General features: G+C 38.7%; 1 protein-coding gene across 4 annotated transcripts in view; it reads left to right on the top strand.

The window, feature by feature from the left end:
• The window catches only part of LRBA (LPS responsive beige-like anchor protein), a 559,255-nt gene that overhangs the window by 207,207 nt on the left and 324,668 nt on the right, over positions 1 to 27,380 (top strand). For 3 of the 4 annotated variants that reach the window (XM_073341330.1, XM_073341331.1, XM_073341329.1), the window contains exon 37: positions 26,244 to 26,410. In XM_073341330.1, coding sequence (XP_073197431.1) covers positions 26,244 to 26,410 — 167 coding nt within the window. Of the gene's footprint in view, positions 1 to 24,623; positions 24,868 to 26,243; positions 26,411 to 27,380 lie in introns of those variants that run through there. The other variant, XM_073341332.1, reaches the window with a different exon arrangement.

Here is a 27,380-nt window from a genome sequence, read left to right as displayed (position 1 = left end):
GGATTGCATTTCTTTGCAGCATCCTGGCATGCAAAGGTCTTCAGTGCACTAAATGACAGTGACCAGATTTGTAGAAATAAAGTATTTAGAAATACTTTTAACTAACTAGATATTCTGAACAGTAATGTGGGGTCTTATCTATTTGCAGGTCCAGTTTGAATAAAGACTATGTAGTACTTGACACCCAACTGTCATACTCCTTTATGTTGCCACATTGTGTTATTGCAAATGTAGTTTCCTGGGAATAGGACATGTTATCACACCCAAAAGTATGACATCACACCTTTCACTGTGAATCAACTTAATTCCATCTCAAATGTACAGCTTTAAATAAATAAATAAATAAATAAATAAATAAATGCTATGTTTTGCATTGGGTAGTTTAAGCATTATAGCTCCATCTGTCAGAAGAAGGACAAAAAAAGTATTTTGACCCTATTCTTAATGTTTTACTTTTGATGTTACATTAAAATAAATTAGAAACCATTCTGGTGACATTCACAGCTTGGGAGCATTTTCTTCTGGGGACTCAACATGCTAAGTATTGTGCTGCTTCAGTATGTTGGAGACCCCCAAATTGAAGATTTGGGTTTATTGTTTTCTCAAGGTGACAGAGGCTTACTCTAAGGGTATGTCTACACTACGAAATTAGGTCGATTTTATAGAAGTTGATTTTTAGAAATCGATTTTATACAGTCGATTGTGTATGTCCCCACTAAGCGCATTAAGTTGGTGGAATGCGTCCTCACTACTGTGGCTAGCATCGACTCTCGGAGCGGTGCACTGTAGGAAGCTATCCCACAGTTCCTGCAATCTCTGCTGTCCATTGGAATTCTGGCTTAAGCTCCCAATGCCTGATGGGGCAAAAACATTGTCACGGGTGGTTTTGGGTACCTGTCGTCAGTCGCCCCTCCCTCTGTGAAAGCAACTGCAGACAATCATTTGGCGCCTTTTTTTCTGGGTTACCCATGCAGACGCCATAATATGGCATGCATGGAGCCTGCTCACCTCACCGCTGCTGTTGTGAGCAATGTAAACATCTTGCGCATTATACTGCAGTATGTGCAGAACCTGGCTAAGAGACCGCAGCACGAGGATGATTTATTTTATTTAACATCCCTTTAGAGTATCCTGAAGTTCTCTTGCCATTGGTATAAGTATTGGTTGTGTTGGCAAACTATCAATTTTCAGCGTCCTTTTATTTGGAACAACGTCTTCCGTGTGTTAATGTGAGTTATCTTTGTGAGTGAAAATATTAGGAGTATAACTAGTATAAGGATCTAAGAATTGAAAGTTTACTCCTACATTAATGTGTGGAGGATTATGGTCTTGCTAAAGTCAAGGGTAGTTTATTTCATGAACTCTGACTTTTGTGATGGGGCTAAGGTAGACCATCGTATAGCCAAAATGTGTATCATTTAGCTTGAGGTATCTGAGACAGAGTCTGGTTGCTGGTGATAGGAAAAGTTTGACTGAACTGTCAATGGTGTGTATATCTTCATTTTGCCTAGGGCAACAGAAACTCTCTCGGTACTGATAACAAAATCCACTCAGAGGAATGATAGAGCCTCTTAATTTTTCAGTTGATTAATTATTTTCCCCTGTCTCACAATGAAACAGGCTGCTGTTAGCTTCCCAAAATATTTAGTGACCTCATAATATGAAAACTGTCAGTTGCCCCGAAAGAATGCTTGCTTAAAAAATAGATGTTCCCAGCAGAAATCTTGGTAATCTTACCTGTTTATGCAAAACAAATAATTAACATTTACCTTGTTTATAATGTGTGTATGAGTGTTTGTGGTAATTTGTACAGGAAAGGGTCATTTAGGATCATATGTTCTGACTAAAATAACTGGCTTTAATACATATATTGCGTATTTATAGTGTTATTGTATTTAATATCTTACTGTACCTGATTTGGTGTTTTCAATCTAAAAAAAACATTTGGACAGTTGTAGGCAGTACTTATTTCCCTCTTTAATGAGGCTTTTTTGGTACATGAGCCATGAAGACAAGTCACTGTAAAAAGCAGAAAGCCTTCATGGATAGCTAAATAGTTTAAGCATAGATTGCTTTGACCTGAACAAGGCAGGTACATTAAATTACTTGAATGATAAATAAAAAAACATGACTGGTACTGGCCAGGCAGTTTAATGACAACAGAAGAGATCTGAATTTGAATCCCTGGGTCCCACTTGTCTAGGAAAGAAGTGTTTTAATATCTTCTTTAAGCAACTCTCTATTAAGGTAGTGATCATTGTTGCCCATTTGTGGTGGGAGCCACGCCCAGGCTCTTATAAGGATAGCTCTATATAAGCTAGAACTGGATCATTTTGTGGGATGGTATTATGTGGAAGGATAACAAAGAAAAGAAATGGGGGGATACAGTTCAATCTAATCAACAGTACATCCCTTGTTTGCCTAACACCAGTTAACTGAAACTCCTGGCTAACCAAAGTGTATATATCAACTGTGTACAGATAACACATACCTGCAGGACTGCCAGCTAACATGGCCTCTCTTAAACTGGCTAGTTCGCAGAGCTAGTGATCATACACTTCATTGTGCAGTGGGGATATGGACCTGGGGAGATGTCCTAACCCCTGCTATGACTCCTTTATGCTATATTCTTGGTAGCTTATAATGCTCCCCTGGGCCATTGTAATGATTTAGGTTAGATAAACAGGTCTTTACGTGCAGAGTCTTGCTAGAGTGAAGTGTATTTGGTCTCAGAACATGGGGAAGGTAATTGCCATAGAGCCTCTCAACAAACTTCTGAGATCAATTAAGGAGTGTTCATTGATGAGCTCCAGGGGGGACCTCATCCCTTCCACTGTTGGAATGTTGAATTCTCAACGTGAGGCCGCAAGGGTGACACAGGATATGACAATTTAAAATAAGAAAAAAAGTGTCAACTTATATTAGAACTTCTTGGGATGAGTACATACATAGGGCCACAGACATGCATAGTGCTTCATAATGCAGATAAAGATGGATTCCCTGCCCCAAAGAGGCTTACAATTAAGGTGAGACGAGCAGGAGGAGATTAAAACTGAGTGGGGCAGGAGAAGGGAAAGGCGAGCATGACAGTAGTATGATTGAGAAGGCAAATGCATATATCTTAAGAACAAGGCTTTTTTAAATGCAGAGGGTATTGTTTGTCGCATTGAAGAAGTTCTGAGGTGTTTATAACCCTTACTTCACTGATTGTTTATAATAGGAATTTAAGGTCCCAAGAATATGATGTCTATTATTATCCACTAAAGTCTTAACAGTAACTGCTGTTAATACATTTAAATTTTAACAGTAAATAATAATCAGATCTAAAGGATTTCATTTTTTTTTCAATTGTATTCTCATTACATTTTTGGGAATGCTTTTCTTCTTACCATCTTTGATGTTAGAGTAGAGTTTTGTAATACAGATGTGTAATTTTAAAAAATATACAAAGCAGACATCCCTATCCAAAGTGATTAAGTATATTTTTATAAACGTCATTTGCTGTTTTACTTGATCAATATATTTTGTACTCTTAAAAATCACTTTGAGACATAAAAAAAGAACTGAAACAAGGAATAAAGCTAAACAAGAATAGGATTTTTTTCTGTTGACATTAATCTGTATAAATAAGATTTACTTTCTTTGAATGTGAAAGTGTAAACATCAAAACCATTTTGAAACAAACTTTGGAAATAAAACATGAAAGGACAGTTTAGTTCATGCAAATCTGTAGAAACGTTAAACAGTGCTATGGCAAGACTTTGCCATCAATTTTGTTAAAAATAATATGGTTAATTAAGCAATTTTTAATAGCATAGTTTGCAGATGCAACATTTTCAACTGGTCTTTATAATTCCAGAATTAGTGGAAATATATATGTCTTTAGATTCTTCCATCAAAGCATGAGGAAGTGAATTATTGAAAAGATAAAAATAAATTTGTTTGCTTTCTGTCAGAGTTCATATCCACAGCCAACCTTGATAGAAGACCAGAATGATTTAGACAAGTTTGCTTTGGAGATTCATAACATATGCTTGCTGGACAGAATTGAGTTATCTCTGCTCTTGAGAGTAAGTTATTGTAGCAGGAGCTGACAGAGATGAAGATAACTGAGGGAAATTCAATTACCTTTTAGTGTTTTCCTTCTAATAGGATTCTTAATGTGAAAAAGATCCTTAGATGATGCACCTCTGTTGCTTTGTGAGATCTGCTATGATACCTGCATCCAGAATAAAGTGAACTCTCCTTTCCAGGGCTTCATTAGGGATGAAATATGCAGCTGTTTGTTAAATGTGGTGTTAGATTGAGAGGTTTTGATCCAGCATATTGTCACTTCTGGTCCAGATGCATTTGGCAACCATTGAGGAGCTTTATCTATTTACTGCAATACAATTTTCTTTTTTTGAAAGTGTTATTTTTATATGAAAGGCTTATTAAAGAAAGTTGTCACAAAACTGTAAAGTATTTTTTCTACCAGTAGTTGTATCTTTTCCTATTTGCTTCCTTCTGTGCATTTAATCTTGTTTGAATTTTCCTAGCTAATTAACACTCTTCAACTGCAAATGCTGCTTATGACCGTGTGGTCAGCTGACTTAATGCTACTGGGGCCTGGGTACCCTGTTCAGCTGTAGTTAGATTTCCTATAACACTCAGCAGCTCTGTGGTGTATACGAACATTCTCCCAAATGTTAAGCTACTTGCTAGCTGGAATTTTAGAATCCTTAAACTCCTTAATTCAGTTTAAGGGTTTTTCAGCTCTTCTGCTTTCTGAGGTACAAATCGCTGCTAAATAAACATCAGTGTGTGTGTTTTAACAGTTGGTCACATGAAGTAGATTATCTTGTTTGAATACTTTCCATCTCCTAACAAAATACTATGTAAAATAAATACATAAGCAATATATGTGTGCATATTATTTTTAAAACTTTCAACCTTGCCAACTTTCCTCTCTAAAGTTCACCCTTTATTTGGCAGCCTCATTACACGCACTTGTGCACTTATATTCCATGCCCTCTCTGTGACTCACTGGATGGAAGAGGGAGTTAACTCCCTCAGAATTAGAGATTGAACTCCACCCTAAAACTATACTAATGTGGCTCCTGTAGCCCTAAAGTGCCTGATCTGTTCAAGACTGCATTGAAAACATGGAATATGGTATGAAAAAGCTGTTATTCACTTAGAAATCTTATCTTGTTCTACCAAGACTTGGCTGTGTGAAGGAACAGATACATTTTTTTTATCAACTTCATTGTAATCAAATTATCATGAGCATAGATAGTCTGATCTTACAACTAAATGCAGTCTCCTTCCAGATGTTACGTTACTTAAGCATAATGAAGTTTGATTCATCCAGGCTATTACCAATGCTTATGGAGGCTGTTTTTGAAAATCAAATTAATTTACATGGCGGCATAGCAGGGAGAACTCAGAAATAAAAATTAGAGTAAGAAAAGCATAGTTCATGTTAAGACACTGTATCTTAGAACCTCTTAACACAGTACCTGGGCAATGAATACAAAATTAAGGATCACAGAACTTCATCTGCAAAGGATGGGGCAATCGAGCCTGTCCCTGAAAGCTAAAATTGCTCAGGGCTCTATTTCATTTGCTTATCAGAAATATGTATAATGGGTTGTGGAGGGTCTTAGGCCTCATGAGGCTGAACAGGTACAAACTGAAATTCAGGATGAAGATTCAAGCTTCCACTATTGCTTCAACCTCTCTTGAAGACTTAAGACTGGTGGACCTGGTAATTGCCTGTGCCAGTACAAAATGTTCTCTCTTCCATCTTCTTGTTGTCCATCCTTTCTCCCCAGTGTGTTCATAATGCTATAAGCAATGGCAGTCAGGCTGAGTAGTCTAGGAACTCTATGCCTATTTTTAATTTATCATACTCTCCATGATTCAGGCATACCTAAAGAAAGTTCCCTAATCTTCTCTCACAGGGATATTCTCTTAAGATTCAAGATGGGCACAAAGCCAGCATCCAGACAATGCAGAACAGACGCAGTGAGACCAAGCATTAATTTCCAAGGTGTTTCAGAACCAGAATGTCGTCTGTTTATCGGCAGCTTCTGTGTTCTTTGGCTCATGCACAGAGATTATGACATGAGAAAAAGCACAGAAGAGAGTTTTAGGGACTTCTCTTAAAAGTCTATAACTACTCCTCCAAAAATACAAAGCAAGTGAAGAGATCATCAAGAGTGATTGGGGATTTCAAGGGGATTGTTTTAATAGCCCTAGATTGGTTGTGCAGGGTCAGGTGTTCAGAGCTGCTCTTTTTATCCAGGAGAGGTCTGTTTGTCCCTTGTTTTGGACAGGTTGTCCCAAGATTCTTTCTCTTTGATCCCCAGCACAATCAGTGGCTGTTTCATGGAAGACAAACATATGCAGAGACAGAGTCAAGTGGTGAAAACCTCTTATCGCTACCAGAAAATAAAGCTTTTAATCTGAATTAATGTATTGGGGTAGAGGTAAACAGATATACGAGAGGATCCTGTTTCACCCTAATGATACTGGATATTTCCTGAGTGGAATTAATAGGGGTGCCACAATGAACACTTTCAGAGGGCCAAGCAGTGGTACTGGGTGTGATCAGGGGTCAGTAAAGGCTCCAGTAGAGTTGTTAATAATTTTTTCAAGGTGGTGAAAAAATGTAGTGCAGAAGATGGTCTCTGTCACTCTAAAAGTCAGTGGACTCCATATAGAAATTGGCTACCACAGTCCAAGGGACCGTCTGGTCAGATATTCTGTCTCCGACATTGAGTATTAAGAGTCTCTTCTTTAGGGAGACCAATTAAAATAATACAAAAAACAATATGCTAGATTGTAGAGGTTATATAATATAATTATAATATAACATAACAGAGATTATATATGACAATGTGCTATAAAGATTTTATTGTCATAAATTTAGGCTGGCCACATTAATCATGCATGACAAGCTATTGGAGAGTTACTCAATCATCCCAGATAAGTGCCACTAAAATATTCATACCATACCATTATCCCTGGTACATACTTTACAGAAATTTTCCAAAATTACTGTTTCTAAAATGTCGTCGTTTGTCATATCTTTATACCTGTGATGTCAGGTTTCCTAGTAACTTGAGTCCAACTGCAGAGGCATTCAAGAGAGAAAAATGGAAACTTAATTCACTTTATAAACCTCTAAAAATAGCATTTACATACCTTCTGTAGTCCAATATCTTGTGATTTGTCAGGCTAGCAATAAACCTTTGTGTGTGGGGTGGAGGTGAGGAGGGGGAGTGAGATCCTGGCTTTCTTTTAGTTACAGGATACAGGAGTTAAACCAGTTGCAGGGCTGAACATTACTGGGCATTGGTCCAAACTAATTTTTCAGAGAAATTCCGTATTTTCAGTGAGATGGCATGAAAGACCCCCTAAGCTTATTCTTACCAGCTTAGGTTAAATGCTGCCACCACCAAAGTGTTACACACAGAACAGGGAAGTGCCCACTTGGAAACGTCTCCCCCACAAAATATCCCCCCAAGCACTACACCCCCTTTCCTGGGGAAGGCTTGATAAAGTGAACACAGACCCAAAGCCTTGGATCTTAAAAACAATCAGGTTCTTAAAAGAAGAATTTTAATTAAAGAAAAAGTAAAAGCATCACCTCTGTAAAATCAGGACGGTAAATACCTTACAGGGTAATCAGATTCAAAACATAGAGAATCCCTCTAGGCAAAACCTTAAGTTACAAAAAGACACAAAAACAGGAATATACATTCTATTCAGCACAACTTATTTTATCAGCCATTTAAACAAAACAGAATCTAACTAGATTGCTTACTAACTCTTTACAGGAGTTCTGACCTGCATTCCTGCTTTGGTCCCGGCAAAAGCATCACACAGACAGAGAGAACCTTTATTTCTCTCCTCCCCCCCCGCCCCCCCTCCCTTTCCCAGCTTTGAAAGTATCTTGTCTCCTCATTGGTCATTTTAGTCAGGTGCCAGCCAGGTTATCTTAGCTTCTTAACCCTTTACAGTTGAAAGGGTTTTTCCTCTGGCCAGGAGGAATTTAAAGGAGTTTACCCTTCCCTTTATATTTATGACATGGAGGGAGGAACATTTCTCAGGCAGATTGTTTTTAAATCATAGCTGTTTGGAGCAACTCAAGGTTTGGAAGACTAGAAGTAGCCAGAGGCTGCTTATTGGGCAGCGTGTAGATGTAACTGTTAAAAGTACCATGATAAATTGCATTTATAGTAAAGCACTGTGGTAGACCACAGATGTATCATGTGTGTGTGTATTCATATTCTAAACAAAGTAGTTTACATCCATTTCCCACATGCATGCCAGAAGATGGTAATCAAGGCTGCTGATGGTACTTTCTAGTAACAATAACCTTAGCCCATGATCTGCCCACATTAAATCTCAGCTTCTTTGTGAGATATACAGAGAGTTCCCATCCTGCTTGGCTGTTGATTCTAACACTTGAAAACTGGATCTTAGTGATCTTTTAAATTCATTTCTTTTAAATTTAGGGACAATTACTGAAATCTAATTGTACAGAATTGTACAGTTTTATGTAGGTAATTCTTCTTCCTGTACCTTTGTGCAGAAATTCATAAGTACAGCTGAACACCTGCTCACAATGAAGATCCTAGCCAGTGGAAGTGTGAAATAACATTTCCACCAAAAACAAAATACATTCTACTGACAAGAATCTGAGCTTTAATTTTAATGCAATTATCAGTAGTTCTGATACTCAGTATTAGCAACTTCCCATTTTAAAGAGCCCATGAAGTGGATTTAATATATATTTAATAAGTGGCTGTTCCCATCCTCATGCAAATAACTACACTTCAAAAGTGTTTACAGATTTTGAATATAGGGTTTGTAAAGCAATTCTGGTTGCTATAGTTATGGCTACATATCATGCTACCTATGTCTGAATAAAATGTTTAAGGCAGTTAAATAGTTTGATGTAGGAGACTATTACAATAACATAGTTATATTGTCTAAACCAGATGGTTTAAAGCTTAAACTTTTGGACCATTCACATTCCATCAGCGTTTGACCCCTTTTCCCCACACTCCCAGATAAAGGATCCATTTATGGTGGTTTGAAATAGTATTTTAAATCTGAACCATTCTCACTTCATGTACAGAGCCTGTTCCTTTTTGGCCGTTAGAGTAATGAAAGTGTTTCACACAATGTGTGTGTTAAGGTGTGTATTGGCAATATTTATTACATTGGTATTTTAAATTAAAAAGAAACTGTCAACAAGCTTTAGGTCAAGACTTAGGTTTTTAAAGGATTTTAGAAGACCTAATATGAATGAAAATGTATTAATTTTTTTAAAATTGCTTAACTATTTCTCTGCAGTCTGAAAAACCAAAAATAGTATTGTGCAAGTATATGAGACCCATAAACAAAATTAACCAGAAACAGAAGGGAAACTGAATAGTTAAGATTCACTCTCTAGCTAGAATGAAATGTAAAAGGTAGACAATTAGAATGTTCAAGCATTTAACTTTTAACAATTTGAAGTGATAGCATCTTTAGCTGGAAGGCTTTTAAGTTATAGGTTGTCTTGATTGTGAAGTTTAAGTTTTAAAATACATGGCGGGGAACGTCATTGAAAACTCTTAATGAAAACTAAAAGTTCTGGCCTTCTGCACCTTCCTCCCCATTTGCTTCTTGTGTTTTTCCCCCTTTCAGCCATGTTTTCTTCTATCTCCTCTTAAATCAAAACCATTTTTTTGTTAATACTCTGTTAATACAAAGACTAAATATCCCAGTACTTCTGTTTATCGTAAGACTCAAAGCAAGCAAGGACTGAGAGTCAGATAATTACAAATCAACACAGCTAAGAATCTTAAATTTTAGATGGACCTTTGAATAAAATCCTATATAATCCTTTATCTTCTTTCCCCTCAGAGGTTCCTGACAGTCATGTGAAAGTCCCTCTGACAGAAAATCAAAGCCCCTAATACTATTTCAAATATAAAAGTGTTGTAACTAATTGAAACCTTTGCCCAGATGCTGCTAGACACACAGTCTCATCATAATGGAAACTGTGAAGCAATGTTTCTAAATGGAGTGATGACAGCAAATACAATGTTTGTCCTGTTAGCAATTCAAAGTTACTAATGTTGTGGAGGGCAAGTACCACTGAGGCCAGCCAGAGCTTCAAGTTAGAGAGGGCTTAAAAGGCCACAAACTAATTAAGGTAAAACCAACTAAATGAAACCCTTAATATAACATTACTGACTGTAACCAGCTGGTGAAGAGCAGAGGACAGTTATTCCTTGTAACATCTATAACTGTTCTGATATTCATAGCATTCAGTTTCCTGGATTACCCCATTATTAATGTGTGTCCAATCCTAAATAGAATTGTAGTCCCATGCAAAGTACTATGCAGGGATATTATCAAGTATCCCACAGAAATAGAATACTGATATGGCTCCATCTTCCATTGGTACAGGATAGTGGGTTGATTGCTGGGTATACACAAACTTCATTGTGTTTTAAAAGCTTTACCACTTTCCTCATTTATCCCACAGTCTAATGGGCTGTTCAGAACAGGAGTGCTTACAAAAGGCCTGACTTACCTTTGATTATACCATCAAAGCACCAAGGACATTTATGGAAAGATTACCTCCACAAATACTTGTGACAAAGTTCCTCCTCTACGTTAGTGGGTCTTGCGCTTAGTGGCAGATTTGCTCACCTTGGAGATTCACGACAGCCCTCAGTTTGGCTGTTTCCGTGAACCCACAGTCCAGGTCAACTTCTCCTGTGTCTGACCAGGAGTTGGGAGGTTTGAGGGGAACCCAGGCCTGCCCTCTACTTGGGGTTCCAGCCCAGGGCCCTGTGGAATGTCTAGAGCTCCTCCTGGAACAGTTGTGTGACAGCTACAACTCCCTGGGCTACTTCCCCATGACCTCCTCCCAACACCTTCTTTATCCTCACCATAGGACCTTCCTCCTGGTGTCTCATAATGCTTGTACTCCTAAGTCCTCCAACAGTATCCATTCTCATTCTCACTCTCAGCTCCTCGCGCCTCTTGCTCCCAGCTCCTCACATGTGCACCACAAACTGAAGTGAGCTCCTGATTAGCCTGCCTTAATTGATTCTAGCAGCTTCTTGATTGGCTGCAGGTGTTCCAATCAGCCTGTCTATCTTAATTGTCTCCAGAAGGTTCCTGATTGTTCTGGAACCTTCCCTGTTACTTTACCCAGGGAAAAGGGACCTACTTTACCTAGGGCTAATATATCTGCCTTCTATTACTCTCCTGTAGCCATCTGGCCTGACCCTGTCACATACCATCGACTTTGATTTTAGCTGAGGTGATCCATTTCCGGTACAACCCAGTCAAGCCTCAAGCCAAGTCAGTATCAAAGGTGTACTGAAGCTTGTTTTGTAGCTGTACCTGTCATTGGCATAAAACAGGCCAGAATAACATATTATGCTGAGAGGTACTGGTGACTACACTGATCACAAACCTCTTTGAGATTGGGTGTGTGGACACACCCTTCAGTTAACATAACTGTCAGCATAAGTTAATCACAAATCCCCATCCAAGACAAAAGGCATGGTGAACCTGCCTTGGAGTTTTGGACTTTGTGTGTTAGTTGGGTAAGAGAGGGGAAGGCAGAACACACAGAGTGAGAGAGACTCGGGGCCAGAACAAGAAAGCCAAGCAGTGGCCTGTAAGCATAATGTGACTGTGGAGAAGCCTGGAGAGACATCAGGGTCAGGATGCTGGCTGAACAAAGCTTCGGCCTATAAGCGAAAAAACTGTTCCTTTTGTTGTTGGTCCCTTCTGCATTCAGAGAAGCACGACTTTGTACATTCCTTGTAAATAAGATTTCATCAAACGTACCAGACTCCAATTTCTCCTCTTAACTGGAACAGCCTGCTGGACCCTGGAGTTTTGATTGGCTGCTCAGGTCAAAAGAGGTCATAATAGGAAATCCTTGTGCATATGGTGTCTTGCCTCTGAATTAACATGTGACTTCTCCATTCTTGGTTATCTGTTCACTACATTAGTTCACCTCCAAATCCTTTGTGCTAAATGGTTGGACCACATTAACTTGACAGTTGGGTATATATGTCTCAACTGTGTTTTTACCAGGAGGGTTGTATCAGTGCGGCTGTCAGTAATCAGGTCTTATCAACTAAGGTAAATGAGGGTACTGTGTTGGAGATAAATAACAAGCATAAATTTCATCCCATTATGCTCCAGTTTCAAAAGCAAGTGAGTGAGCAGGCTAGTATTATTGGAAATTAGACTTCCAGAGTCTCATTTGTTCACCTGGTGAGTGACGCTGTGGTCCAAAATTAAGACCATGTGTAGAGAGACCTGAAGGTTCTTTAGGGTTTCTGAGTGGAACTGTGTAGAAAACAGAGGTAGAAGTAAATACTTGCATTTTATGACTTGCATTTAGCTTATATTGGGAAGGAAAAAAAAACCAGGATGGGTTACAGAAAAGGGAAGAAAGGGCTAACCTGCCCATCTGTGAGGAGGGAAAGGGTAGAAAGATTCCTTTGAATTTACTGTAATCCTGAAAGCAAAATGGAACACCAGGCGCTCAAGGCCAGAACCTCTTGCTCCAGTAGAACAATTAAGGTAGCAGATGTTGCTGTACCTATCTAAAATGGATGGATATGCAAGCTCCAGGATCCCACCCAACATATGCTAGCAGTTGGCTAGGCTAAGTTTCACAGAACAAACTGCAAAGCAATGTCTTTTTTGTTTTTTTGTGTGGGATGGTTTAATTAGATAAATGGTTAGTAAGTATTATGTTTGACTTGTTTTTTATTCACAGTTAGCTGCATTAGAGAACCTTTGAAAATAATTTTTCAAATTACCCTTTGGAAACTATTTGCATAGATCTCTTAGCAACATGTGAATTTCTTTTTCACATGTGGGAAATAACTGGCTGGGCAGTAATACTACAGAAAAGGATTTGAGGGTTATAGTGGATCACAAATTGAATATGAACTAACAATATCATGGAGTTACAAAATAGGCAAATATCATTCGAAAAGAGGCTGGATAGCCATCTCTCTTAGATACAAGAAATCCTGCATCTTGGCAGGGGGTTACACTAGATGACCCTGCAGACCCTTCTAACCCTATGGTTCTATGCTTCTGTGATCCTGGCGTATGTAAGACGTGAAGTAATTGTTCCACTCTACTCAGTGAGCCTCAGCTAGAGTATTATGTCCACTTTGGGGTACAATGCTTTAAGAAAGAAGTGGGCAAATTGGAAAGAGTGCAGAGGAGAGCAGCAAAAATGATAAAAGGTTTAGAAAACATGACTTAGGAAAGGTTGAAAAAGCCGGGCATTTTTAGTATTGAGAAAAGAAGACTGATAAGACCTGATAAGTATTCAAATGAATTAAGGGCTGTTATAAAGAGGTCTGTGAACAATTGTTCTCCATATCCACTGAAGGTAGGACAAGAAATAATATGCAAAATCTGCAGCAAGGGATATTTAGGTTAGATTTTAGGAAAAGCTTTCTCATTATAATGATAGGCGCTGGAATGGGCTTCCAAGAGAGGTTGTGGAATCCCTGTCACTGGTGCTTTTTAAGAACAGATTAGAGAAACAGCCATCGGGGATGGTCTAGGTTTACTTGTTCCTGCCTAAGCATTAGATGACTTCTTGAGATCCCTTGCAACCCTACATTTCTATAATTCTGTGTTTTGAAGATTTCTAAGTAAATGTTTACTGAACAAGCATGATACAGCTACAGTAGCAAATGGTATGTAATTAAAATATATTCACTGTTTTTTTCATTGTTCCATAGATATGATAAAATAAGGCAGATTTCTGCATATATGTAGATGACTGTTAACAAGAGCTATATTATATTTGGTTTCTTCCATTTTACTGTGGTTAATATAAAACTTGAATTATTCATATAATTTCATTTTATTGCAGAGTGTGAAGTATTTGTGGCTGTATATTTGATGTGTACATTTGTGGCTATATATTTATGATGTGTACAGAAGCTAAATAAATACTTCTCCTGCAAATACCTTTCAATTAATTATAGGGAGAACTGGTAATGAGACTTATGGTTAAGGTTGCCTAACACTTTTTCCATTATAAGACTCTTGTCTTTCCATGTCAAATGTCTGCCTCAGTCTAAATATTTTTTTGGAAAGTTTCAGCAAAAACTCTCCAGCTATTTCCTAGAACAAGATTGGGGAAAATTTGGTCCACGTTTAAAGGGGAAAAAACCTAACAACTATTTACTTGAGAAGCACTAGGTCTTCCATGCTTTGCAGTAGGGGTGTTGTCCTGGTACAAGGGTTGTGGTTTCTGCCATCTGTAAAAACCCACCCAAAATTTGGCAGCAATATGAACATTGGAAAAACCGTAGTCTGTGCATGCTCATGTAAGGCTTGTTAGAATTTACAGCTGAATTCTCCAAAGATTCTGGCTACACTGAGCATGATCCCTCCCCACGGAGCTTCTGTATACTGACCAGACTGTACATGCATCATCCCCATAGAGTGAGCATGTTCCATTCCACAGCTCCACAGGGGCAGAGGAAGACTTTCCGTGTAATGGTTCCTCATGGCTGCTGGGGCCACAGTGACACCAGACATTGGTACTGAGAGCAGGGTAACTGCCCCTCCTATAATGATCCTTCTGCTTGTGCCCAGGCAACATGGAAGAGAAACAGAAAGCATCCTGACTCAAATGCTGAGGAGCAAGGATAGAGGCAGGAACAGAGGGGGCAGGAGTGATTAGGGGACAGAAGAAGGAACTGGTGGGTGGGAGGATGGGCATAGATGGAGTGGAGAGGGACAGGGGCTGGAGAATAGTGGGAGGTAGGAGCAGAAGGGTCTCTAACCACTGGAGAACACTCTCCCCCCTGCCTCCAGAGCCTGGAATTGAACATAGGATTCCTGAGTCACAAAATTCCTGTTCTGTCAGTAAATAACAGTGAAATCCACTGGCAAAGTGCATGTCTCATACACCATTGTTCACATAGCAATAGTAGGTTTCAGAGTAGCAGCTGTGTTAGTCTGTATCCGCAAAAAGAAAATAAGTACTTGTGGCACATTAGAGACTAACAAATTTATTTGAGCATAAGCTTTCGTGAGCTACAGCATCCAATGAAGTGAGCTGTAGCTCACAAAAGCTTATGCTCAAATAAATTTGTTAGTCTCTAAGATGCCACAAGTACTCCTTTTCTTATAGCAATAGTAGTCTGTTATTTTCTAGTAGCTACTTATGTGATAGAGGTCTGTACTAATATGGGATCAATATGACTTCACATAATGGAAGGTCTTTTTAACTTGTGATTTCTAAACTCATGAAGAAATGTACAAAAGGCTATATTGAAAGAAAATCATTATGGTTGCAAAGTCAAACACTCAAAATTTAGGATATATAAGAAGCAAGATTACCTGTGCAACCCTTGTGCATTACGATATAGTCTTTAATTACATGATCACTGTAACAGAGTGGCCTGGCCATTAGGGTTGTACAACTACACAGCCAGTGTCAGTGAGGCTCTGAGTCTGGGTTGACAGATTTGGGCGCTCAGGGCTCATGCTACTATGGTAAAAATTGATGTGTAGACATTGCAGCTTGTGCTGGAGCTCGGGCTCTGAAGCCCACCCCCATTCTCTAGGCTTCAGACCCTGAGCTCCAGTCTGAGCTGCAGTATCTACACAGCTATTTTTTGTGAGGTAGCATGAGCCCCGTGAACCTGAATCTGTTGACCTGGGATCGGAGGCTCACTGCTGCAGGCTGTATAGACAACCATAAGTGCCAGGAGGCCTGGGGCTAGTCAGTCCTATAAGTTAGCCATCCCCTGCCTCACCTATCTTGGGAGTAGGAGTTCAAAAGGGAGGAAGCCCAGGAGAGGAAAAGAGAGCTACAGGAGTGGAGCTAACTCCTATAGTGGTCCCATCTCCCATAGGTGAGCCTTGGAAAAAAGGCCAGGCTCCAGGGAGGTGGCTCTGGGGCCAGTATTCCTGAATAGGAATGGGGATTAGAGGAGAACCACAGAGAGCAACTGGACAGAAAGGTGCTGAAGTAGGTCTGGAAAAAGCGGAGGGAAGTAGCTGGGAGACAATGCTCTGTCCCAACGTGGAGAGGCTTAAAGATAGTCCAGAAGGGGTTGGGACCTGAGCCCACAGAGCAAGCTGAAGAGGAAACAAAGTGGAACAGAAGAACTTGTATTTGTCTCGACATTAGTTACCACAGAAGGGGATTGAACTCTGTGGTACCCAGCCAGAGGCTGAGCCATGTGAGCAGAGGGGCACCAAAGGGTGGCCACACCTGTGACAATCACATGCGTTTTTTTCCACAGGCCTCTCCCTCATTTGGTGCACAGGATGGATAGTATTCAGAGAATGAATCATGTTTCTGTATTGAATGAGACTGTTGTCTTTATGACCCCTGCTTTGTTTGTTGCAGAAGTTTGGCGGGATTTAGTGAATGAGTCAGGAAAGTGAAGGAAGAGAAAGTGATTGTGGTAGTTGAATGCCACCATGGTGAATTCTACCCCTGCCTCTATCATAAAGTTATTGTGTGATATTGACACAGCCTCTTAAACCAAACTTTTGACTAGTGGTCACGAATTGTGTGTTCCTTATTTTCTGAGTACCTAAGCTACAACACGAGATTTATAAAAGTGCTGCGTACTCACAACTGAAATTAAAATCTATCGGTGCTGTGCTTTCAATATATAAAATGCTAGAAAAATGCTAAGTACTCTGCAAATTCAGATGCAAAGTGTCTCAAATTAGACGATTACTGGGGATAATCCTGATCCTGCCATAACGTATTCTGGAGTGCATCCATAGTCCCATTGAGTTGTCAGGATAGTGGCCTATTTTATGGCAAGAACAATATGAAGAGACATGGTCTTGTAAAAGAGAAGTATTGAGGATGATCCACCTGCGAGTGTTTTGAGAATGGATTCAGTGTGTAGGCATGGTGCGTGGTGCAGGAGAGAGATTCATAGATTTCATAGATATTTAGGTCAGAAGGGACCATTATGATCATCTAGTCTGACCTGCACAATGCAGGCCACAGAATTTCACCCACCACTCCTGCAAAAAATCTCACACCTATATCTGTGCTATTGAAGTCCTCAAATCGTAGTTTAAAGACTTCAAGGAGCAGAGAATCCTCCAGCAAGTGACCCGTGCCCCATGCTACAGAGGAAGGCGAGAAACCTCCAGGGCCTCTTCCAATCTGCCCTGGAGGAAAATTCCTTCCCAACCCCAAATATGGCGATCAGCTAAACCCTGAGCATATGGGCAAGATTCATCAGCCAGATACTACAGAAAATTCTTTCCTGGGTAACTCATATCCCACCCCATCTGATATCCCATCACAGGCCGTTGGGCCTATTTATCATGAATATTTAATTACCAAAACCATGTTATCCCATCATACCATCTCCTCCATAAACTTATCGAGTTTAATCTTAAAGCCAGATAGATCTTTTGCCCCCACTGCTTCCCTTGGAAGGCTATTCCAAAACTTCACTCCTCTGATGGTTAGAAACCTTCGTCTAATTTCTAGTCTAAATTTCCTGGTGGCCAGTTTATATCCATTTGTTCTTGTGTCCACATTGGTACTGAGTTTAAATAATTTCTCTCCCTCTCTGGTACTGATCCCTCTGATATATTTATAGAGAGCAATCATATCTCCCCTCAACCTTCTTTTAGTTAGGCTAAACAAGCCAAGCTCCTTGAGTCTCCTTTCATAAGACAAGTTTTCCATTCCTCGGATCATCTAGTAGCCCTTCTCTGTACCTGTTCCAGTTTGAATTCATCCTTCTTAAACATGGGAGACCAGAACTGCACACAGTATTCCAGGTGAGGTCTCACCAGTGCCTTGTATAACAGTACTAAAACTTCCTTATCCCTACTGGAAATACCTCTCCTGATGCATCCCAAGACCACATTAGCTTTTTTCACGGCCATATCACATTGGCGGCTCATAGTCATCCTATGATCAACCAATACTTCAAGGTCCTTTTCCTCCTCCGTTACTTCTAATTGATGCGTCCCTAGCTTGTAACTAAAATTCTTGTTATTAATCCCTAAATGCATGACCTTACACTTCTTACTATTAAATTTCATCCTATTACTATTACTCCAGTTTACAAGGTCATCCAGATCCTCCTGTAGGATATCCCTGTCCTTCTCCAAATTGGCAATACCTTCCAGCTTTGTATCATCTGCAAACTTTATTAGAACACTCACACTTTTTGTGCCGAGGTCAGTAATAAAAAGATTAAATAAGATTGGTCCCAAAACTGATCCTTGAGGAACTCCACTGGTAACCTCCCTCCAGCCTGACAGTTCACCTTTTAGTAGGACCCGTTGTAGTCTCCCCTTTAACCAATTCCTTATCCACCTTTCAATTTTCCTATTGATCCCCATCTTATCCAATTTAACTAATAATTCCCCATGTGGCACGGTATCAAATGCCTTACTGAAATCTAGGTAAATTAGATCCACTGCGTTTCCTTTGTCTAAAAAATCTGTTACTTTCTCAAAGAAGGAGATCAGGTTGGTTTGGCACGATCTACCTTTTGTAAAACCATGTTGTATTTTATCCCATTTACCATTGACTTCAATGTCCTTAACTACCTTCTCCTTCAAAATTTTTTCCAAGACCTTGCATACTACAGATGTCAAACTAACAGGCCTGTAATTACCCAGATCACCTTTTTTTCCCTTTCTTAAAAATAGGAACTATGTTAGCAATTCTCCAATCATACGGTACAACCCCTGAGTTTACAGATTCATTAAAAATTCTATGTGTAAAGGCCAACATGAGAGAAAGTGCAGAAGTGGGCATGGATGGGGACTACACAGAGGGAATAGTCAGAGGAACAACTTGGGCTGAGGGAAGGTGGTTTGGGGGCTGGGAACAAAAGGCCTGGTAAATAGGAGTTAACTTGTAAAGGACCTTGAAGGTGAGAACAAGGAATTGAATTGTGTTCGGGGAGCTAGTGAAGGGACTTGAAGTGAGGCTGAGCATGATCATACCATGAGCCTGAGAGTAACCCCTGGCCTGTGTCCAGGCCCCCCCCCCCCAGGGCAAGTGGAGGGTCTGCAACTCCGCACAGCTGCCTGTGCAGCTCTTACCCTGACCAGCTCTGGCAGGGGGGCGGGGTCTCGGAGCTGCAGCCAGGCCATAGTAAGAGCCACCTGGGCATCTGTGGGGAGCCACAGACTCTCCATCTGCCCTGGGCATAGGGCTGGTGGCTGTTCTCACCCCACACCTCCCAGACAGTTAGAGAATCCCCACAGCTTCCCCGGGCACCACTACTTGCCTACTCAATGTTGGGCTGCCATATTTTAGTATCTGGTTTAACTCTGATTTATTAATTCTAGAACATTCTGTTCATTTGCAGCCATTAATTTTTGGTTGGGTTTACTCTTTGCCCAGATTTTGGTTGCGTTTACTAAAGCAGAATATTGGCTGATGTACCCAAGATCACAGAGAAATTGTCTCAGCCCAGATTTAAATCAGAAATCTCTTGATCACAACTATTCAGTCTAACCACTAACCCAAATAAACTACTTCTGGTAGTGTCTTTTTAGTCTTGTCCGTAATTTTACTAACATGCATCTGGCTTGGTATTTCTGACTCTTAGAATTTTGTCATGAATAGACTGTTTGTTTGTTTTATTTTCCTTCTTAGAGAGAGAAGGTGGGTGAAGTAATATTTTTTTTATTGGACCAACTTCTGTTGATGAAAGAGACAAGCTTTCAAGCAACACGGAGCTCCTCTTCAGATCTTTCCTTCTTAAAATTCATTTGTCATTTTCAGAGCAGATTGGGCATATTTTCTTCTAGAAATGCCTGGATATGAACATGTATTTTGTAATAAATTGTGTGACATAGATAATTAAGTTAGATGCAGATTTTTTTCTTAATCTCCAAATCAATTAAAAGGTTTGATAAATGAGGTTTGGAAATTGTAGGTTGCAGAGATGAGAAGCCATCACATTGTACCCAGTCGATTAAAACAAGAAGAAATAGAACAGACACAGATAAGTGTTCTGCCTGTGTTAACCTTGATGGCTATTATCGGGGGGATGATGCTATATCTATTTCATTGGCTTAGGCTTTTTTTCATGCTGAGAGAAATCAATACTTTGAGTTGCTGGATGACAGAGGCATCACTTCAGAATTGAAGGTGGCTGTCAGACATTGTCATTGGTTGACTTTTGTTCACTATTGAGTTTTTAAGCTTTCATTTTTCTAAGTCTTATTCAGGAGTCTTTGTAAGATTTCCCTGGGTAGCATTTTTTTTAGTCCAGACTTGAAGCCTGAGGTCAGGGATCAAGTGCAAAGATCTTTGAAAGTGGAAGATTGAAGAGTGCCTTCATTTACTACAATGTCCTTATTTAAAGGGAATTTGCATTGGCAGGAGGACTATCCCTTGTCTTCTGGAGTATTTTTTTCTCTTAAATGATGTTTTCTAGGACATGATGCTAGTAATTTTGAGCCAAGTTAGGCAAAGGAATTGGCATACTTCAAAATGGTTAGTGAGAGCTTTGTGGCAAGTTGAAGTACAGAAAATGGACTGTAAGATAATGTAGTCTTTTTAAAAATCTTTGCTGCTATCAAATGCTGTTAGTTAGATATAGCTTTTGTGAAACATAACATGGTAATTTTAGGAATTGTAGTGATACATATGCAAATGTTACCGTGCATTGGAAATCTTTAACTGTCAGCTTTATTTGATATGTTTTTCTATAAACCAAAAACAAAATTATCTTTAAAATACCAGATCCTCCCTGTCTCTAGTTCAGTCTAGGGGGATTATCTACTAATTCACCATACCATTTGTTTTTAACAGCATATCTGGAATCATCCTGATGACAGAATATACTGTTTGCTCCTCTCTCCATGCTACCTTTCCACATCTAGGTACACAGGGTGGTTTTCGCCTTTCATATTTCCTGCTCCAAAATGGCTGGGACCAATGGCTGTGAAATCCTCCCCTAATATCTCTAACCATTGCTGTTGTGTTTTTACATTGGACCTGCTTCCAAAACACCATTTAAAACAGGTTTCAAGCACCAAAGTGCTCACGGAAGTGGAAATCTTGGTTTAATTTACTCATAGGTATGTAACGGTCTAATTACATACAACCACGTAGAAGTCTGCAGGGCATGTGTTGATAGTATAGTTTGCAGCCATGATGGCTATCCATCATGAAAGCAGAGGAAGTAAATGTGTAATAATTTGTAGAACCGTAGAAAAGGTTACATGCAAACAAAATCTTTAACCAGCTTACTCAAGATGAACATTTGCAAAATATGCTGGTTAATATAAAAACAAAATATGCATTGTTCATAAACCTCTGATTTCAAATCTTTGATGTAGCTGATCTTCAGGCAACCTATAGTTTTGGTTAGGAGGGGTTCAGGTAATTGAATTTTAACTGTATTGGTATATGTACATAAAATAATTTGTCAAATATTGATATTGGCATGTGATCTACACATGGTTCATGTTGTAACCTGGCAGTTCTTCTAAACCACTCCTATCCCTGATAGATCAATTCTCCATATCCCAGTTGCAAAATGAATGGGAATAAGAGGAGAGGTACTTAGTACTATTCCTCTACCACCACAATGGCAATTCCATTGGGTCTCAGAAGGCATGACATACTTGAGCATGTGTCCTTTAGATAATTAGGTTAATACTGTCTTCCTTCTAACAGGCATTGCAACCCTTCAATTTTATTGTGTACACTAATAATCTGGTAGCTGACTCCCAGACTCCTTGTCCTTTTATGAAAGTAAAGAAATTTGTATTGGAAAAATAAAACTCACTTGAGTTAAACTGATGGTGCAAGCCTGCATTGAGGAGTTTGTTTGCTGCATTTACAGTCTCAATAAGTGGCTTGGTCAGACCTCTCCACCCTTTTCACTATAGCATCAGTTTCCCTCATCTTTGGATGCTGACATCTAGACCTTAGAAAATGCACCCTCCATGATCCAAATGATTCCAGTGAAGTTCCAATCCTAATGTTCCACATGAAAATACGGTCATTTACTTATAGGCCATGTAGATTCTTGTTCAGATTTTTTTCTGTGGTACAATGTGCAGGATAATATGAAATTTAATCTGAAGATTGACATCTGCCAGTTTCAATGTATTTTCCAGATGCACAGTCTTTCATTCAAAATTCAAAACTAACCCAAACTTTGAAACAGCACCAAGTGAATCATTTCCTTAGCCAATTCCTAAGTCTTAAACCATTGCAGATGACACAACTGTTACACTTCACAGATTGGCCTCATAAAATGTCAGTCATATACTCTTTGCTACTTCTTCCTATTCTTAAACTCTCTAAATAGCAGTAGAAATTATGTAGCATCTACCTCAGTGAAAATTGGTTAGAAGCAAAACTTAAAACTGATTTACTTGTACTTTACTGATTTACTTGTCCTACTTTGGTGGGACAAACTGCTTCTGGTGGAATTGTTGGGAAGTTTTGCTCCGATTTGGGCTGCATAGTGGTGGAGAGAACTCTAGTCAGAAGCCTAATTATGGGGGATAATTGTAATTGGCCTGTAACAGAAACTCGTCTCTAGAACAAAAAGAAAGCTACTGCCACTTCTGCAGTTACTTTGTAAGTGAAGAATGGAGAGTAAATAAAGATATAAATTAGTACCAAACTAGGGGGAAAAACCCCATAGTTTTAGTACTGTATTGAGATTAATCTTCTATCTTTTAAATGCATTTATTCAATAAGGAACAGATTCAGGATTAGATATTTTTATTTCACCGGTTTCCTGCAAGTCATCTAAGAATTGAGTGTAAAGAAGAAAGCATCCAGGAATAATACAAGACCAGGGCTAACATCAAAATGAACATAGAGAAGATTGGATAAGTAATACTTGATGTGTATTTTACCCTCCCTGACATCTTCTCTTTTCCCCTTCTAGCCAAGATTGGGATGTGAGACTTATTACTTTTAGGGGATTTTATAATCTTGTAGCACTGTTGGGGCCACTAAGAGCTGTGGGGGGGGGGGGGAAGGAATTGGCATACCACATAACTATCAGGAGAAAGATACTTAGAATTGGGATGTGGCCTAAATCAAGACTGAGATTTGAAGTGTTGAGCTGTTTTTACCAGACTGTGCAACACATCAGGCTGCTCCAAACTCAGACCCTGACATTGAGTGTAGATACTTGCCAATAGTCATTTTAGCCAGGATACTACCAGGTTTTGAAAATATATCTGTAACTGTAGTCCTGGCTGCTGTCCCTGGGCTGCATGGTAGTGGAAAGGCTTTTTCTAAAAACTAAGCATCTCTCCCAGCTCCCACCCTGCTGTCTGCCTGTGTTTCATGCATGGAGTCAGCTCTCTGCTCTACTGTCTTAAAGCTGCTTCTGTAGAACTTTGCTTAGATTAATAAGGGATAGAGGCATTTGGCAGGCACTGAGGGACTGTGGCCACTGAACAGCTGAGAGAGTAAACCTGCACATGAGCAAAGAGAGAAATCAGTTACAGGGTGGTAGGTAGTGAGGGAGAAGCCATTGTGGGAGATGAAGGTAGCTATGAAAGTTTGGGGAAATAGGGGTGTGGAAAGCCATGAGGAGAAGGAGGAACTATGGTAGGAAGGATCAATGCTTTTCCCAAGGATAATTTTTCATGTAAGATTTCAGAGGCCAATGGAGAATTAATGTATATTCTGATGACATTTTGTTTTTCTTTGTTCTCCCTCTCCTCCCACTCCTCTCCATGACATTTCTAAAACTAAAATTACCGAACAAACACTAGAATGTGCACCCAAATCTGGCAGCTAAGGACCTGACAGCCCCACTAATCTTCGGTTTATTTGGAGAATTTTCCCTGACAAAACTTTTCAGATGTTAACAACTATGCATGAGCAGGTGCCAAACATCTGAGAGAGCTGCAACAGCTTCTGCGTCTTATTGTAATAACGTAATATGTTAATGAGCTTGTTGCAATTAAGATTCCTGCATGGTGTGATGTTGTAATTATGATATTTCTGCATTTTAAAGCCTGTCAATTTTCAAACAGGTTATGGGGGAAATAGTAAACTTTTAATAATTAATTTTAAAAGAGTCATCATGTTGGTTTGCTGAAAGAGAGATCTTATTCGTTTTAAACTAGTGACAAACTAATGCTATTTTGTCCTATGTACATTGAAGTTGTAGTTGGAGGAAATGCCACTGGTCTCACCCTTCTTTTGAATGTCATGTCCACACACTGAAATTCATTATTGGTATTTAATAAAGAATGTGTTCAAAATTGCATCAGAAAGAGATTTTTTTTTTAGAGGTACAAGTTCATTATATCTTTTACAAAACGTTCTAGTTTGATTTCCATTTTATCATGTTTTTAAGGTCAAATGTGACTTTAATGTTCCATAAAGAGACAGAGATTGATAATCTGGAAAGAGTAACCCTCTAATGTGATTTATATATATGGATTTTATGTCAGATATGAAAAGTTGCTGTTCAAATTGTAAAGGAGGATCCATTAAAGAGCACTTTAAAACACTTTACTACTTAGCTTACCTTGGACACTTGTTCTTAGAATTCTGCCCTTTCAAGCAACTTATATATAACAGCTTATCAAACATTTACTAAGTGCTGGTGAAGAGAATTCAAAATTGTCATGGGTGCAGGATAGGTTAATATACTGGAAAAGACAGCAGTGTTTAAAAGGAGCTATAAAAATCTTGTTTAGAGGCGGTCATAACTTAGCCAACTTATTTTTTTTGGTGGGGAGGCGATGGCGGGATGCTGGGTTTAGGCGTACAAAAGACTATTCCTGATGTTTAATTGAACTGAAATTCTACTGCTTACGGTTCACACTTTCTGGATTTCTGTTCATCAGGTGAGCATTGTAACAGTCATAGGAGAGTTGGGGAACAGGTGAAAGGCAAAATCTAGATGGAGAATTTACAAATGAATTTGTAATCAGCCTATTCTTACTTTTTTACCATTTAAGGGTGTCTGTAAAATTAAATGCTTGTTAACCACTGGTTTATATAATGTAAGTGTCTATGAAAATCCATATTGGATGTATTTTAGTCATTTTCTGCATAATTGCTGCAATTAAAGAGAGTGACTGATTAAAAAGTACTTTACTTCATATGTGTCATAAGGCATAACTACTTAATGTTTTACTTGTATAGGTTTTGTTTGTTTTTAATATCTTGATACCTATGCTTGGAAGAATTGTTCTAAAGTCTGCACTGGTTGCTCTCCCCCTGAAAAAAAAAAGGATATTTTTCTTGTTTGTTTGGATAAACATTTGTTCTTTCTACTAACTAGATCATAGAATAATCCAATCATTTACAGAGGCTGAAGTGCTTTGTCTACCTAGCATATGCAATGTGTAGAACTGCCAGATTGAAATCTGAGGAACAGGAAGTCTTAAAGTTGGGGGTGGGGGACTTTCATGACACCACATTAACAGGAAAATAAAGAAAATAACCACCCAGGAAAGCAGAGTTTTTAGTTTTTATGTTTTTAGTTTTTCACCATTTTGTTTTTATGTAATTAGTCTTTGTTAATGGTGTTACGTTTTGACAGCCTTGAAAAATGAAATATTTTTACCAACAGTTGTTGTATGTAAAGTTAAAGTGTTCGTTTTTCCACACTGGCCTGCTAATGTATCACAGCCTTCTGGCTAGTGAAAAGCTACTTCAGTCTTCATATCCATTCAGTGTTTTTCCTCTTTGAAACTTCCAGCAAGAAAACTATATGTAATGTACTATCCAAATAGCATATATAAGGTTTTGATTTTATTTAGGGGAAGGATCTTCAAAGATACATATAGCCGTTAGGTGCCCAACCCCCATTCACTTTTAATGCAAGTTGCATGTCTAACTGCAATCTGTGTCTTTGAAGATCTCCCCTTTGAGACTGGAACTATAAAATCTATACTCTTGCAGTGTGATAGAATCGGTTATTCTGACATGTTCTACTGTCTTGTCAGGTTAGTAATGTTTTAAAAAAATCTTGAGGGAACATGGTGTAGTGGCTAAAATACATAACTAATCTGAGTTCTGTATTTAGCTCTGCTATAGATGTACTGTAACCATAGATAACTACTGTGTCCCTCAAGTTTGCACATCTGTAAAATGGGGATAATTCTTATTTCTGAAGGCTTAGTAAAACTGATTAGTTGTTTGTAAAGTACTTCAAGAGTCTTGGTTGGAAGGTTTTGAAGTGCAAAGTATTAAAGTATTTATTTATTTTTCTTAGTCGCTGTGTGCCCAGTATTCTGCAGATAAACGAGAGGATGAAAAGATGTGTGATCATTTGATAAGAGCAGCCAAGTTCCGAGATCATGTGACTGCATCCCAACTCATACAGAAAATTATCAACATTCTGACAGACAAGCATGGAGCCTGGGGAAATTCTGCATCAAGGTAAAGATAGATCTTTAAGATTTGGCTTTTGTTCAGATATGATGGGATGATTTGGATTATGTCTTCAGATGAGGTCAAACGTAATGGAAAACTGTCATATTACAATTTTGTTTATTGTAAAACAATATATATTTAAAGAAAAATTTTGGAAGACACAGAGAACTTTACTTCAGCAATATGTTATCTACAATTGGGGCTTAATCCATTTTTCTTTTTTCAACAGTCTTGTTTACTCACAAAGCAATATTTGTAGTTTAGTGACTGTTCTAAATACCATTACTGAGGCATATCTGAAATGGTAAAAATACATTTTGCTTTCCTGAATGTAGAGAATCAGTGCAACATATATGCGAAAGCAACAACAATATAGAAAAAAATTCTTCCCCAGTTGGATTTAAACCTCATCACTATGCAGAGCTCCAAATTTTTTTCAAATTCCAGTATAACTGCATCATTTATTTTAAAAAAACAGGAAATACATGAATAAATATTCCCTAAAATATTTTCTGTTACTGAAGCGTGGAATGGAATATTTAACACCTGACCAATGGAAATTTATGAAGAGAGGTAACATTGCACCCCCTTGTCTCCAGGAAAGAGGAAAATGTTTTTTTATTATGTTGCATTGTCTATTCATACATTAGAGCAAAACACAACCAAATGAAAATTACATTGCTTTCATTTGGGAAATTCTACGGAATATGGAATAGTAATTACATTGACACTTGTTTAATTGTTTCTGCTCAAGTCAAGCTGATAGTTTCAGCTGAATATTTAAAATGAAAGTTCAAATCCTAGAACTGCATATCTGATTAGGACTTAAAAAATAAACTGAATGTGTCTTGGCTAGAACATACGATGCTGAGTCCATTTGCTTCTTGAAATGCTGTCATTTGTATGCAATGAAAGGTGGAGGTAGGAAATGTGAGTGAAAAATTTAATATATTGTTTTTGCCAATAATCTCAATTA

This window comes from Lepidochelys kempii, chromosome 4 (assembly GCF_965140265.1).
Source record: "Lepidochelys kempii isolate rLepKem1 chromosome 4, rLepKem1.hap2, whole genome shotgun sequence".
NCBI lineage: Eukaryota > Metazoa > Chordata > Testudines > Cheloniidae > Lepidochelys > Lepidochelys kempii.
Note: the sequence above shows the minus strand (reverse complement) of the source record. Positions and strands in the feature narration are given on the sequence as shown.